The sequence below is a fragment of the Zea mays genome, chromosome 3 (genome assembly GCF_902167145.1).
Source record: "Zea mays cultivar B73 chromosome 3, Zm-B73-REFERENCE-NAM-5.0, whole genome shotgun sequence".
NCBI lineage: Eukaryota > Viridiplantae > Streptophyta > Magnoliopsida > Poales > Poaceae > Zea > Zea mays.
Window position 1 is genome coordinate 112,522,723 of NC_050098.1, and position 14,620 is coordinate 112,537,342.

At 42.5% G+C, this 14,620-nt stretch overlaps 1 protein-coding gene across 1 annotated transcript; it reads left to right on the plus strand.

The window, feature by feature from the left end:
* Positions 1 to 4,209: 4,209 nt before the first annotated feature.
* On the plus strand, positions 4,210 to 14,273 carry LOC103650267 (serine/threonine-protein phosphatase BSL2 homolog). Its single transcript, XM_008675876.4, has 21 exons — positions 4,210 to 4,612; positions 5,858 to 5,918; positions 6,084 to 6,162; positions 6,255 to 6,334; positions 6,412 to 6,506; positions 6,606 to 6,705; positions 7,749 to 7,818; positions 8,711 to 8,812; positions 8,889 to 8,970; positions 9,296 to 9,475; positions 10,534 to 10,801; positions 10,901 to 11,144; positions 11,296 to 11,466; positions 11,677 to 11,915; positions 12,172 to 12,256; positions 12,355 to 12,453; positions 12,573 to 12,772; positions 12,868 to 12,943; positions 13,033 to 13,168; positions 13,256 to 13,395; positions 13,499 to 14,273. Exons 1-21 carry the CDS (start codon positions 4,210 to 4,212, stop codon positions 13,583 to 13,585), a joined length of 2,997 nt encoding a protein of 998 aa, XP_008674098.1. The 3' UTR covers positions 13,586 to 14,273.
* Positions 14,274 to 14,620: the final 347 nt, after the last annotated feature.

Genomic DNA, 14,620 nt, shown 5'->3' on the forward strand with positions numbered 1-14,620 from the left:
GGGGAGTTTTTGAATCCTTGATCAATTTCTCGTGAAATATATCTCTTTAAGTTTCAACATGTGTGTTTGACTTAGAGATAGGAAATTGAGTTTGATTTGCAAAAACAAACCAAGTGGTGGCAAAGAATGATCCATATATGTCAAATTTGAATCAAAACAATCTTGAGTTCTTATTTGAAGCGATTTTGCACTTGTTCTACTTGCTTTATGTTGTGTTGGCATAAATCACCAAAAAGGGGGAGATTGAAAGGGAAATGTGCCCTTGGGCCATTTCTAAGTATTTTGGTGATTTAGTGTCCAACACAAGTGCCTAAGTGTTAAATGGTGGATAAAGTACAAATCAAGTATAAAGGTATGTTTCTCAGACTTAGTACATTGTTTTAGAGACTAATGTATTGTGTCTAAGTGCTGGAAATAGGAAAAATCAAGTTGAAATTAAAGATGGCTTTGTTCAACCAAAGTCAGCTCTGTCTGGGTGCACCGGACAGTGTCCGGTGCGCCAGGCTGGCTCAGGCGAACTTGCTGCTCTCGGGAAGTGATTAACGGCGTACGGCTATAATTCACCGGACTGTCCGGTGTGCACCGGACTGTCCGGTGAGCCAACGATCGGCCGGGCCAACGGTCGGCTGCACGATCCACGCGAGACACGTGGCCGAGCCAACGGTCGGAAGGGGCACCGGACTGTCCGGTGTGCACCGGACAGTGTCCGGTGCGCCAACGGCTCCAAAGCGCCAACGGTTGGCTTCGCCAAAGAAGGAAAGAAATCCGCACCGGACAGTGTCCGGTGCGCCAGGCGACAGAAGGCAAGAATTGCCTTCCTGGAATGCAATCAACGACTCCTAGCTGCCTTGGGGCTATAAAAGAGACCCCTAGGCGCATAGAGGAGCACACCAAACATTCTCTAAGCATTCCTAAGCACCAAGACTTCGATTCCGCGCATTTGATTCTTTGCGATAGCAATTAGAGCTCCATTTGAGTTGTGAACTCGCTGAGTTGTGTTGTGAGCTCTTGTTGCGACTTGTGTGCGTGTTGATACTCTGATTTCGTGTCTTGTGTGTGTTGCTCATCCCTCCCTTACTCCGTGATTCTTTGTGAACTTCAAAGTGTAAGGGCGAGAGGCTCCAAGTTGTGGAGATTCCTCGCAAACGGGATATAGTAAAGCAAAGCAAAACACCGTGGTATTCAAGTGGGTCTTTGGACCGCTTGAGAGGGGTTGATTGCAACCCTCGTCCGTTGGGACGCCACAACGTGGAGTAGGCAAGTGTTGAACTTGGCCGAACCACGGGATAAACCACTGTGTCTATCTGTGATTGATCTTGTGGTTATCGTGTCTTGTAAAGACTCTTCTCTAGCCACTTGGCTTAATTGTGCTAACTCCTAATCAAGTTTTGTGGATTAAGTTTCAAGTTTTTACAGGATCACCTATTCACCCCCCTCTAGGTGCTCTCAACACCGGACAGTCTGGTGCCCACTAGAGTCTGGTGCCCACCGGAGTCCGGTGCACACCGGACATGCACTGTTCATTGTCCGGTGCCCTAGCCACGTCAGTTGACCGTTGGAGTCTGTAGCAGTCGACCGTTGGATCCGACTGTTACCCAGACTGTCCGGTGCACACCAGACAGTCCGGTGCTAAAGCCCGAGGGCGCCTGACTGCGGGCCCCTATGTGCAGACTGTCCTATGTCCCACCGGACATGTTACTGTTCACTGTCTGGTGCGTCACCAGTGCGTCGGCTGACTGCCCACTTCATGGATTTCTTCACTGTTTCCTTGGGCTTCTATTGTTCTTGAGTCTTGGACTTCTACGCTTCTTTTATGTCTTCTTTTGAGGTGTTGCATCCTCAGTGTCTTAGTCCAATCCTTTTTGCATCCTGTGAACTATAAATACAAACACTAGCAAACATATTAGTCCATAGGTTATGTTGATCATCAAACACCAAAATCCCTTTAGGTAAATGGACAGGGGTCCATTTTCCTTACATACATCTAGTTATTAGTATTATTGGGTAGGCATGCTAGTGCTCTACTTGGTTTAGGGGATAAAATTACACAAGAAAGATGGGTATTGTTTTGTTTGTTTGAATATTGCTATGTTCATATGAATGTTATTCTTTGGAAACTTGGATATTGTTGTGGATGTTGTTTTGTTAATTGTTGTACAAGATCACTATATTAAATTAGAACATTGGAGTGACAATCCGAGAAAACAGTGCAACCACAAGGACTACTATGGCTCAGGCCTTGGCTGATTAATCAGGGATGCTAGTTATAAATTAACCTTACTCAAAAGGGGCAAGAAGGGAGGTGTTGCTCAAGTTCGGATCGGTTCTCAAACTCGTTTGCTCTATGGTAGCTTATCAGTAGAGGGATGTCTCTACCACCTCGCCTGAAACCTTAGCGACTTTTCTCGTACTAGTGGATCTTTATAAAAGCCTTGTAGCGTTCTTATGCAATCACACATCAGATGTGTGATATTGTGCTTGACCAACACAACGTGGTTGGGTAAAAAGTTCTTTGAACTTTTATGTGACTTGTGGATAAAGATGCACAACCTCTACATAGTGTAAAACCGATATATCAGTCGTGCTCACGGTCAAGAGCGACTTGGATCCTCACATGATTAATATATGGAACTAAATTAAATGGAGTTGTAGGTGGTTTATTTTTGGTATTTAATTTATGATCTCTTTATTTAATTGAGAAGTTATAAACTTATACTTAAAAATTGCTAATAAAATTTAAAATGCGGAATGCTACATCTCCAGCCTTATCCTTGATAAGTCTTACACTACACTTTTTCTATACACTTGTTGAGTACCAACTATAAGTGTATCCATTCTTATTGTTGCTCAAAACGAGGATAACAAGATGAATATTACTACGAAGAATTTAAAGAGTTTTAGGATGTCGTCGCTACGGTTAATCTGCCTGTGTCTTGTTATCGGGATCATCGTTTTTTAGATTTTTCTATTTTGTTATTTTTGGAAAGACAACTTATTTGTATAATAAACTTTGTGACATTGGTTTTATACGCTGAGTCACACATGTGTGTAAAATTAATCCTAACACATATATGAGATGCATATGAATTTGTCATGAAATCCGAGTGTGACATCTTTGATAGGTTTGGACATTACCATTCAGTTGATTATGAATGCTTGAGCATGTAACAAACAAATGCTCAATAGAAGAGCTTCGGTACATTAAGAGATTGTTTGGTTTGAAGCATCAATCTATTCTAGATGAGGTAGTGCATCATGAGTTTATTGTATATATTTGGTGGAATGAACTCATTCATCATATTATTACTAATTATTAGTCTATGAGAAATAAAATGGTGATAGATCAACTCATCTTATTTCACAAACCAAACAAGAAACTGAGGAGTGAGAAGATTATGAATTATCTCATTCCTCAACCAAACACGATATAATCCTCTCATAAGCATTCTTACGGGCTCATTTGGTGACCAATGATCACGAGGATTGAAGAGGATTGAAGGAGAAATTAGTTTATTTCCCACTCAATCATCTCCAATTATCCCGTCGTCTCCTTGTGACCAAATCATTCCGTAAGAATTTCATAGCCGAGATTATGTTTGAGTTAAAAAAGTCACTCCTTAAAATAAAATGACACCTCTTGATAAAATACGACAAAATCTAAGGGTGAAAACGCGAGTGCCAGGCCAGCACACACAAAAAAAAAAGATCTTATGAAAATTCTTGACGCTATAGACACCACGAGTCCACGACACGGCGCCCTTTCCCTGTCCGTCCTCCGTCGTCTCCGCCGGCTCTTCTTCACTCCTCTTTTCCGCTGGAGTCCCCGATCTCCCCCGCATTTCCCACTCCCACTTCTAGCCTCCCCCACGCCCCCATCCTCAGTTCCTCACCACCACTTGCCCCGCCAATTCCCAAATCTCCCAGGGGCTTCTCCGCTTACCACCCCCGCCCGCTCGCGATCCCATCGCCTCGACCCGACCCGAGACTTGCTCGTCGCGGAGCGCCACCACCACGCCTCGCCGCCGGCGGCGAGTGGACAAGCCTAGGGCTTATCTACGGGTGATGGCGGCCGCGCCGGCCGCCGCAAGCTCGACCGTCTCCTAGGGCGGCGGTTACCCGAGGCTGAGCTCGTGCGCGCGCGTGGGGGGATCCTTGTGCTCAGCTCGCGAAACCCTAGGGGCAGCAGGAGGCGAAGCTTGCAGGGCGGCGATGGACGTGGACTCCCGCATGGCGACAGAGTCCGACTCCGACTCCGACGCTCGCGGCGGCGGGTCGGGGTCCGGGAGCGAGACCCCCACGGCGTCCGCGTCCGCGTCCGCGTCCCCGTCCACGTCCGCGCCCGCGCCCGGGACGCCCACGGCCGCGGCCGCGTCCCCGGGGCTGGTGGCGGGGCCCAGGCCGGCGCCGGGGTACACGGTGGTGGACGCCGCGATGGACAAGAAGGAGGACGGGCCGGGATGCCGGTGCGGGCACACGCTAACGGCAGTGCCGGCAGTCGGGGAGGAGGGCTCGCCGGGGTACGTGGGCCCGCGCCTGATACTCTTTGGTGGTGCCACCGCGCTCGAGGGCAACTCTGCCACGCCGCCCTCGCCGGCTGGGAGCGCCGGGATCCGTACGCCCCCTTCAACCTCAGCTTACTCCATGATTATTGTAGTTTCTTGAGAGATATGCGACAGGTTTGCTTGTTAATATCGCTTTGGAGTAGGAGCTGGGGAAAATCATGTTTTGTGATAGAATGCTTTAGTGGGTATGCTAGAGCGGATTTGTGGCTTTAGGGTTTCAGTCACTCCAATTTACAGTTCAGTGTAGTGGCTGTTGGACGTGCTTGCACTGATAGTTAGGATTAGGATAAAAACAAATAACTAGCTGGGAATTTGAACTGCTGTCTGATTTGAACGGTGATTATTACTGAGATGTCAAGGTACTATGCGGTTTGGTAATTCCATGTGTGCATGCTGTTACTTGGGGAACAAGTATGGTGCTTTTATATGGTTTGAGTTGCCAAGCTTAGTTAATGAACAAATAGTACTCTATTACTTTTTAATCGCAGTTACTTATCAAAGTAGAAATTTTATTACAGCTGTGGGACATTCTTGTATTGAGAATAATTAGGACATTATGGTTCTCTTTTACACCTATTTTTGCTGCCATCCATTTGCTTTAGCATTATGATTGTGTGGTAATAGAATTATTCAATTCAGTGTCCCCATATATTGGAATGCTACTATGGAATTTTTGCTATGGTCAGACATTATGGAGATTCATCGAACACTGTATAGCAAGCTTGCGAAAGGGCCTCTAGCGTAGCACCTCCAGGTCCCGGTTTCGATCCCGAACGTGGTGACTTTCTGGCTTGGTTAAAAAAATCCCCTCGTTGTGCCCCGCCCGCTCTCGGGTTACGTCCTGCTCGCCACCCTCCGGCTGGGCCGTTGCAGAGTGGCCGGACGGCCCGCTAGTGATGGGGGGCCAGGGTTTGGTAATTTTCTCGGCCGGGACCATGTTTAGGTCTCTTCTTAATATAATACCGGGAGGGCGGTCTTTCCCTCGCTGGCCGATATTATTATTATTATTATTTTTTTGTATAGTAAGCCTGAAGCAGTTACTAACTAGATTGAACTGTACTGCTTCAAAAGCTAAACCTGAACTGAAGTCAGGTATCTTCCAAGTTCTCTGAGGCATAACATTAGAGGGCCACATCTTTTATTGTACAAACTACTATACAAATCACTCACAACAATATTGGAAATGGTGCAGGACCTTAGCCAGTGTTGAAATGGAATTATATATTTATATCTCATTTATATGCAAAAGTTGACAAAATATTACCATAACCTTGTTTTCTGTATGGATGTCACAGGCCTTGCTGGTGCCACCGCAGATGTCCATTGTTATGATGTGTTATCAAATAAGTGGACCAGGTACAGTGTTTCAGAAATTTTCTGTATTCTGTGCAATGTGGTACTTAGATACTATGTTTTGTCGTTTTCTTATCCAAATTTGTTGAATCCTATGCCCATTTCTGCATATCATATTATCATCTACCACTTATTAGTTCAATTTGATCACAATGTTAATGTTGCCAGGCTTACTCCACTTGGTGAACCTCCTTCACCAAGAGCTGCACATGTAGCCACTGCTGTTGGTACCATGGTGGTCATTCAGGTACCTAGCTTAGGTGTGTCAATTTTCTTATTAGATGAGTGCTGATGCTGTAGTGACTGTCATCTATCCCTTCATATTTTGTTCTCTTTTAGGGTGGAATTGGCCCTGCCGGCTTATCTGCTGAGGACCTTCATGTTCTGGATCTTACACAACAACGACCGCGATGGCATAGGTGGTTGCTATTCTACTTTGGTTTAAATTTGGACTGTTAGTTAACTATCTGCTAAAGATACTATTTCTTGTTCACAGAGTGGTGGTTCAAGGTCCTGGTCCTGGTCCACGGTATGGACATGTGATGGCCTTGGTTGGGCAGCGATTCTTATTGACAATTGGTGGCAATGATGGTAGGAAATTGTTCATGCGTCTGTCACATCTAGGTTATAGCTACATAAAGTTAGTTCCAGCTAACTGATGTTGATAGTAAGACTGCATCAATATTTCAGGAAAACGGCCCCTGGCAGATGTATGGGCCCTTGATACTGCGGCTAAGCCATATGAATGGAGAAAACTTGAGCCGGAAGGTGAAGGACCACCACCATGCATGTAAGTGCAAGTGCCCCAATAATAATGAGGGAACTTTAAGCCTTTTGGACTCTTACTTAAATCAATGAGCTTAAAACACTTCAATTTCATAGCATGATGTTGCTAATGAGCTGCTTTTGATTCACGTTAAATTGCTTCGTAATTTGTAATAAAGTTCCCAATGGCCAGTGCTTTTCTTCCCTTTTTATTCTATCATTCTGTACAGTATGCAGCCACTTGTTCTGGTACCATTGTTAGTTTTAGTACTGCTTTTATGTCTTCTGAGGCGATTATGGAAAACCTTTTCTCTGGACCAAAGACCATTTGTCCCAGTTTTTTTCTTGAAAGTTTAATAGGAGTTACTGGAGTAAGCCAGTTTACAAGATAAAGTACTGAACCTCCCTATCATAGGACGACTCGACAACCAAACTTCTAACTACTGTAACCAACTAGATACCACTTCTCCAACCATTTTCTCCCACATCACAGGAACCAACAGGACCAGCATCACTAAGGCACTAACACTCTCTTGACCCAAAGGAAAATTGAAAGCATCACTCAGCCTTAAAAGAACAAGGCTACACATTTGCCACCAGCTGCATCAGAATCTACATTTGTGTCTCCATCTTGGCCCTTCCCTTGTCTGGAGCCAGCACCTTCGAGCACTGTAGTGATTCGATCAGTGCATCATCGTCTTTGGATCTATCAGCACCTGATGAAAACCAGGCCATTCCTTGTCTTGCACAATCCATAGCACCCACATCACCCCTGCACAGAAGAACAACATCATCAATCTTTTTTCCTTACCTTTCCCTGCTCAGCTGATATGATTGTTTTCTTACAACTGTGCTAAAATTACAAAGAAAGTTTTGTTCAGTCTATTTATATGATAAACACCACACATCTGATTAGATAGAACCTTTAGCTACCGACTATGCTCCACATCTAGTTATTTGTTGTAGTGTGATAATCTGCTCGAACCATGCTTTTTTTGTGACTTGCTGAATGTAAATATGTTTATTTCCCTGTATATTTTGTTAACTGTATTACATGGTGATGCTCAGGTATGCAACTGCTAGTGCCCGTTCTGATGGTCTCCTTTTGCTTTGTGGTGGAAGGGATGCCAATAGTGTGGTAAGTGCCATGTTATTTGTGGCAGTAGCATCTCCTGGAGTCTGTAGCAAAATTTAGGACTTGCTGTTTGGGGATATTTGGTTGCTTGACAATTTATAATTGAGTGAAATGCACGAGCGGCCCTTGAAGTTGTTGAGTGTCACTTATGTCCACCACTTTGAAAACTCATTTCAGGGTCCCTGAACTGGTTAAGTGGTGCACTGCATATCCCTAAACTTGTAAAATAGTGCACCACAGGTCCATTCTGGACCACACCAACCACTGCGGTCCACCACTTAACAAGTTTAGAGACCTAGAAATGTGTTTTCAAAGTTCGTGGACCTAAGTGACATCCTTTGACAAGTTAGGGGTTACTCATAACATTTTAGTTTATTGTAATAGGAGTATAGGGTATTAAATTTGCTGTCTCTGTTTTTTTAATTAAAGGCAGCTTAAGTTGCACAAGGATTCATGTGTCACTTTTGGCAATTAGATGAACGATAGAAGCACCATATGTTATATGCTTCATATGTTTTTCTTTTCAGTCTTGTTATCATATCTTTTTCTTTGTGACGTTGGATGAGTACTTTTTAAGTGATTTTCAAGTGTACAGAATCCATAATGATATGTTTGAGTCAGTTACTACAAAAGTGTCCTGTGAACTTTGGATCAGTCCGAAAAAATCTTGATCACCTGAACAGGAAACTAAATCTGTATCCACTTGATCAGCATGCTACTGGTGAATCAAAATAAAGGGCTCTAAGATGGGCCTTTCTGTAATGCCTTCTGTAATTGCACTGGATTTTGGAGCCACACAGTGGCCTGTGTCTAATTTTCTTTGCAACTTTTCTCCAAGCATATACTTGTCACAAATTATGACACTATTTTCTCCCCCCTTTACTCTGATCATCAGCCCCTATCGAGTGCATATGGGCTTGCTAAGCATAGAGATGGTCGCTGGGAGTGGGCAATGGCCCCTGGTGTGTCTCCATCACCCAGATATCAACATGCAGCTGTAAGTTGTCTACTTATTTATTCCCTATTTTCACTTTTTTACTGTTAGTGTAATTCCCCCCCTTCTGTCGCAATAGGTTTTTGTCAATGCACGGCTTCATGTCTCAGGAGGGGCTCTTGGGGGTGGTCGCATGGTAGAAGATTCCTCAAGCGTTGCAGGTTCCATATTTTTTTAACTTCCTTTGCAGGTTACTAGCAGAAAAGTAATTTAGAAATAATTACTATCTTTACTAAGCTCAACGTTGTATTTTTTGTTGTTGGTAAATTGCTCATAAGCTGCTATGGTTGATCAGTAAATACAAGTACTTGTGTCGTTACTGGTTACTTTAATGCAATCAACCTGTTTTCATGAAAGCACATGTTTGTAAATATACCAGAACATGATCAGTACTTTCAGCATTGACCACTCAATTTTCTTTTATGTACGTAATATTTCTATTTCCATGTTTATCTATTTAGTTTCTGTGCCATGCTATCTTTTCAGTATTGGACACTGCTGCTGGAGTTTGGTGTGATACCAAATCAGTAGTTACAACTCCAAGGACAGGAAGATATAGTGCAGATGCAGCAGGTGGTGATGCTTCTGTAGAGCTCACACGGCGGTGCAGGCATGCAGCAGCCGCTGTTGGTGATTTGATATTTGTTTATGGAGGTTTAAGGGGAGGTAAGACACTTCAGTCTCTTAGTTCATCTAATTTCTGATATCAAGCATCATACATCCCCACTCCCCTCTTGCCACACGTGTCCTGTTTTCTCTTACTGAACCTGCCCTACTTTTGTTTATGGAAAAAATATTGATTTCTCTTGTTTGCATGAAATTGATTACTAAATTGGTTTGCTTCAAATTTCCTGGAGCATATATATTGAAGAAACTTCTTGATATAGATTTCAGCAGATAAATAAATCAAGGGTAGATGCTGCCCTTGGATTATATTTTTCAACTTCAGTGGAGTGCCCATTGTTGTACAATCTACACATACTTGGTCTTTTATATGTTACTTGCCTCTTGTTTGTTGCACATACCTTCATTGGTAGTTTTTCACTTTTTTGGTCAGCTGAAGTTATTGATTACTGTTATAGATCAGGCGTCTGGCATTAACAGTGCCAGACATTTACTTACTGATGATTTTTTCTTATTTATTTTGATACTTAGATCTAAGAGAAAGAAGGTTAATTTTGAACTGAATTATATGCAATTTAATTTCATATTTGGGTTGTTGAATAACCATGTGTCAGTTGCGTCTATTGTTCTACTGAGTTGGATCCGTGGCAGTAATAGTAATTGTTAAATGTTCGAATCAGCCCATGTATTTGGCATTGGTTCCACTCTTTACAAACACACACAGTTTATTCTGTGATTTTATTTATTCTGATCACATAATCGACGTTCTTATGCATGACGTTTAAGAATTTGCCATGTTCCAGTCAGTTGACTCAGTTATCAAACACATGTGCTTCCTTTTAACGTTACTCATTGAGACATTTTTACTGGATACACATTCTTAATATTTCTTTTCATCTTGGAGCATAGATTAGTAATTCAGGGTACCAAGTGATTAGCACAAACATATTCAGAATTTTGACTGTGCTCATTACTGTTCAACTCCTAAGAATTTTCTAGATGTGGGTTTTGGGACTGCATTTCTGACATTTCTTTGTCTCAGATCCATAGGTTGATTATCTATGTCTATTGATACCAAATTTAAAGCAATTGCTTCACAGGTGTGCTGCTAGATGACCTCCTAGTTGCTGAAGATCTTGCTGCTGCTGAAACAACCAGTGCAGCTAATCATGCAGCAGCAGCAGCTGCATCCACAAATGGACAAAGAGAACCTGGTAGATATGCCTACAACGATGAACAATCAGGACAAACTGTTACAGTTTCAAGTCCTGATGGAGCTGTTGTTCTTGGGACTCCTGTTGCTCCTCCGGTCAATGGGGACATGTATACTGATATTAGTCCTGAGAATGCCATTATCCAGGGACAGAGGTTTGGATCATTTATCTTCTAGACCAGAATTGAGTTTTCTTTGGAGTTGTTAGGCATTGAGATGTCACATGTGTGCTCACAAATTATTCTTTTGTGCAGAAAAATGAGCAAAGGTGTTGATTATTTGGTTGAAGCATCAGCTGCAGAGGCTGAGGCAATCAGTGCTACTTTAGCTGCTGTAAAGGCTAGGCAAGTTAATGGTGAGATGGAGCATTCACCTGATAGGGAACAGTCTCCAGATGCTGCACCAAGTACCAAGCAAAATTCAAGCCTCATAAAACCAGATGTTGCTCTTGTCAACAATTCAACAGCACCTCCTGGTGTTCGGTTGCACCATAGAGCAGTGAGTTGAAAACGTAGTTCATTTTGCTGCTTGTTGTTTAAATTTAGTTATTCTATTCATATTTAGACATTCAATATGTTTTATCTTAGAAGTCATTGCCCAAAATAGCTCTTATTTGTTTTGACACCAGTTACATCTTTTGATTTTGTAGGTTGTGGTGGCTGCAGAAACTGGAGGTGCCTTAGGTGGCATGGTTAGGCAGTTGTCCATTGATCAGTTTGAGAATGAAGGTAGAAGGGTCATTTATGGAACCCCTGAGAATGCAACTGCGGCAAGGAAATTATTAGATCGACAAATGTCTATTAATAGTGTGCCCAAAAAGGTATTCTAAACTTTTTTACCATGCCTAAGATTATGTGTCAAAAGCAACATGTGCTAGAAATGCTTATTTGAAACTGAAAAGAGTTATTATCATAATGGCTTCTGCAAAAGAACAAGCACTTCATATGATGATGTTTTCACTAAGATGAAGATTTTCTATATTGCTTTGCTAACTACTCACCTAATTATATTCTGTGGCCCAATTATCCAGGTAATTGCTTCTCTTCTGAAACCTCGTGGCTGGAAGCCCCCTGTTCGAAGGCAGTTCTTTCTTGACTGCAATGAGATTGCAGATCTATGTGATAGTGCTGAAAGAATATTTTCAAGTGAACCTAGTGTCTTACAGCTGAAAGCTCCCATTAAGATATTTGGTGATCTGCATGGTCAATTTGGTGACCTCATGCGCTTATTTGATGAATATGGCGCTCCTTCAACAGCTGGAGACATTGCGTGAGTATTTTGTGATTCATTTCTTTTTTTGGTACCTTCCTGTTTCCTGGATTTGACTAAATATTGTTTTGGATTCCGGAACTCTAAAATTATTTTGGATTTCAAGACTCCCTAAATGCCTCATGTCTTAAAGAAATAATAGGAATCTTGATGTTAAGTTGAAATTCTTCATTTATCATGTGATATAAACGCTCCTGATTTTTATGTAGCAGGAGCTCCTGACTTCGTATGTACCTTTTTTAATTAAAAACTGCAGTTACATTGATTATCTTTTCTTGGGAGATTATGTCGATCGTGGTCAGCATAGTCTGGAGACAATCAGTCTTCTCCTTGCACTGAAGGTAGTCTTAAGCAAATATTCATTGCAGCTGCATCTTTTTCATTTGGCATGATTTCTTTCAATAAAATAAAATAAAATCATGTTCATTGCAAAATTCAGGTTGAATATCCTCACAATGTACATTTAATTCGAGGGAATCATGAAGCAGCGGATATCAATGCTCTTTTTGGGTTCCGAATAGAGTGCATAGAGAGAATGGTAATGAGCTTGTGGTTCAATTTTTGCTGTCCTTTACATGCCTGTCTTATGTTCTGCTGACATTGCTTCAAAAATTAAAAAAACCTGCTGACATGTGTTATTTTATTTGCCACTAAAAGGGTGAGCGGGATGGAATCTGGACCTGGCACCGTGTGAACAGGTTATTTAATTGGCTTCCTTTGGCTGCACTAATAGAAAAGAAGATAATTTGTATGCATGGTGGTATTGGTCGGTCCATCAACCATATAGAGCAAATTGAAAATCTTCAAAGACCAATTACCATGGAAGCAGGCTCAGTTGTTCTGATGGATCTTCTGTGGTCAGTATTTGAACTGCTACTGTTGTCAGATTATTATTGAAAGATTCATGTTTATTATTTGTTGATGTCATGATTTATATGTTTGATGCTTGAAGGTCTGATCCAACTGAGAATGATAGCGTAGAGGGACTCAGGCCGAATGCACGGGGCCCTGGTCTTGTTACCTTTGGGGTCAGTATCAATATGTTATTCAGCCCTTTATTAAGTTGCTGGTTTCCATGGTTTATAAATTATGCGCTTAACATGCATTGTCCCCACAGCCTGATAGAGTTATGGAGTTCTGCAACAACAATGACCTGCAGTTGATTGTGCGAGCACATGAGTGTGTGATGGATGGCTTTGAGCGATTCGCCCAAGGTCACTTGATCACTCTTTTCTCGGCAACGAATTACTGTGGTAAGGATAAGCTTTTCAGATGTGAACTCATTTCCTGTTTTCTCATGCACTTGGATTCTCCAGTTATCTAACATGGTATGTGTGCAGGAACGGCAAACAACGCAGGTGCAATTTTAGTTCTCGGAAGGGATCTGGTGGTTGTTCCGAAACTCATCCATCCTTTGCCGCCTGCTATCACGTCACCTGAGACCTCTCCGGAGCATCATATTGAGGACACATGGATGCAGGTAATGGTCGTTTATAGTATAAATATGTAAAACATTAGATATTGTAGTGACTTCTATTGCTTTGGCTATTTCTAACAACATATTTTATTGAAATAAAATCCAGGAGTTGAATGCAAACAGACCACCAACACCAACCAGGGGCCGCCCTCAAGCCCCCAACAATGACCGAGGCTCCCTTGCCTGGATATAACAGGCTGGCCATATTATTAAACAATTGATTTCTTGTCTCCTATCATTGGCTTGAGGCTAAAATTATCCATCCATTCTGGACACATGGAAGCACTCTGCTGAAAGCACACACTGGCCCAAAACAATGTCGAAAGAAAACTGTTCAGGGAGCGAGACTAAGCGGTGCTCTGAAGGCGAAGGCCAGAGAAGAGTCACTGTCGACAGCGCTCCCCAAATCCTTTCCACAAACAAGTAGAAGAGCAGAACCAAGTGTTGGTAAACCACAGGATCTTGCCTGGGATCGCGCCTGTACATACTCAGACGCCAGCAGATAGAGGAGGGGTTGTGTATGTGTTCTTTTTGTCTTAGCGTCGAAAGGGATAGCAGCGTCCATTGTACTAGGTATTCATTTGCTGTAGATTTTGATTTGTTGCCTCATGTTGCAAAGTATGGAGTGGGAAAGTTGGTTTCCTCGTGTGACGGACGGTGGTCTGTCAGGTCTTGTATAATAGCGTTGTCGGCTGTTTATGTTTGCAGCGCGTCAGCTGTTACTTAGCACACCTTACACCTCCCTCATGTTGTAATTCCCATCACCGGTGCTGATGAATGTGCACAATATATTGTTGTCTGTTGTCCAAAGTTTTGGGTCCTGGACGGGTTAGGTGATTTGATTTGGTTTATTGGAGAAGCAATACGTTGTTTGATTTTGAGCTGTATGCTGTGCACCTTTGGGATTTATTTTATTTTGCAAATTTGTGTACTAGCTTACAGTTCAGTGGTCTTGCTTTCAGCACCGTGCAAGCCTACTACCAAACTCAGGCAAACAACACCGCATAGTCATGAATACAGAAATATTGGACATTATTTTGTTTTTGCTATTTCTTACGTTTTGGTAACATGGTGAAAATTCACAGGGCAAGCGTAAGCACAGCAGTAGCAAAGCAAGCAGCCAGCTAGCCAAGCACTAAGGCCATGCTCATAGTCCCCTGTTTCGAACTTTATTCTATCTACAGTGGATCGAACACAATCTTTACTTCATTCTGCAAACATCTTTATT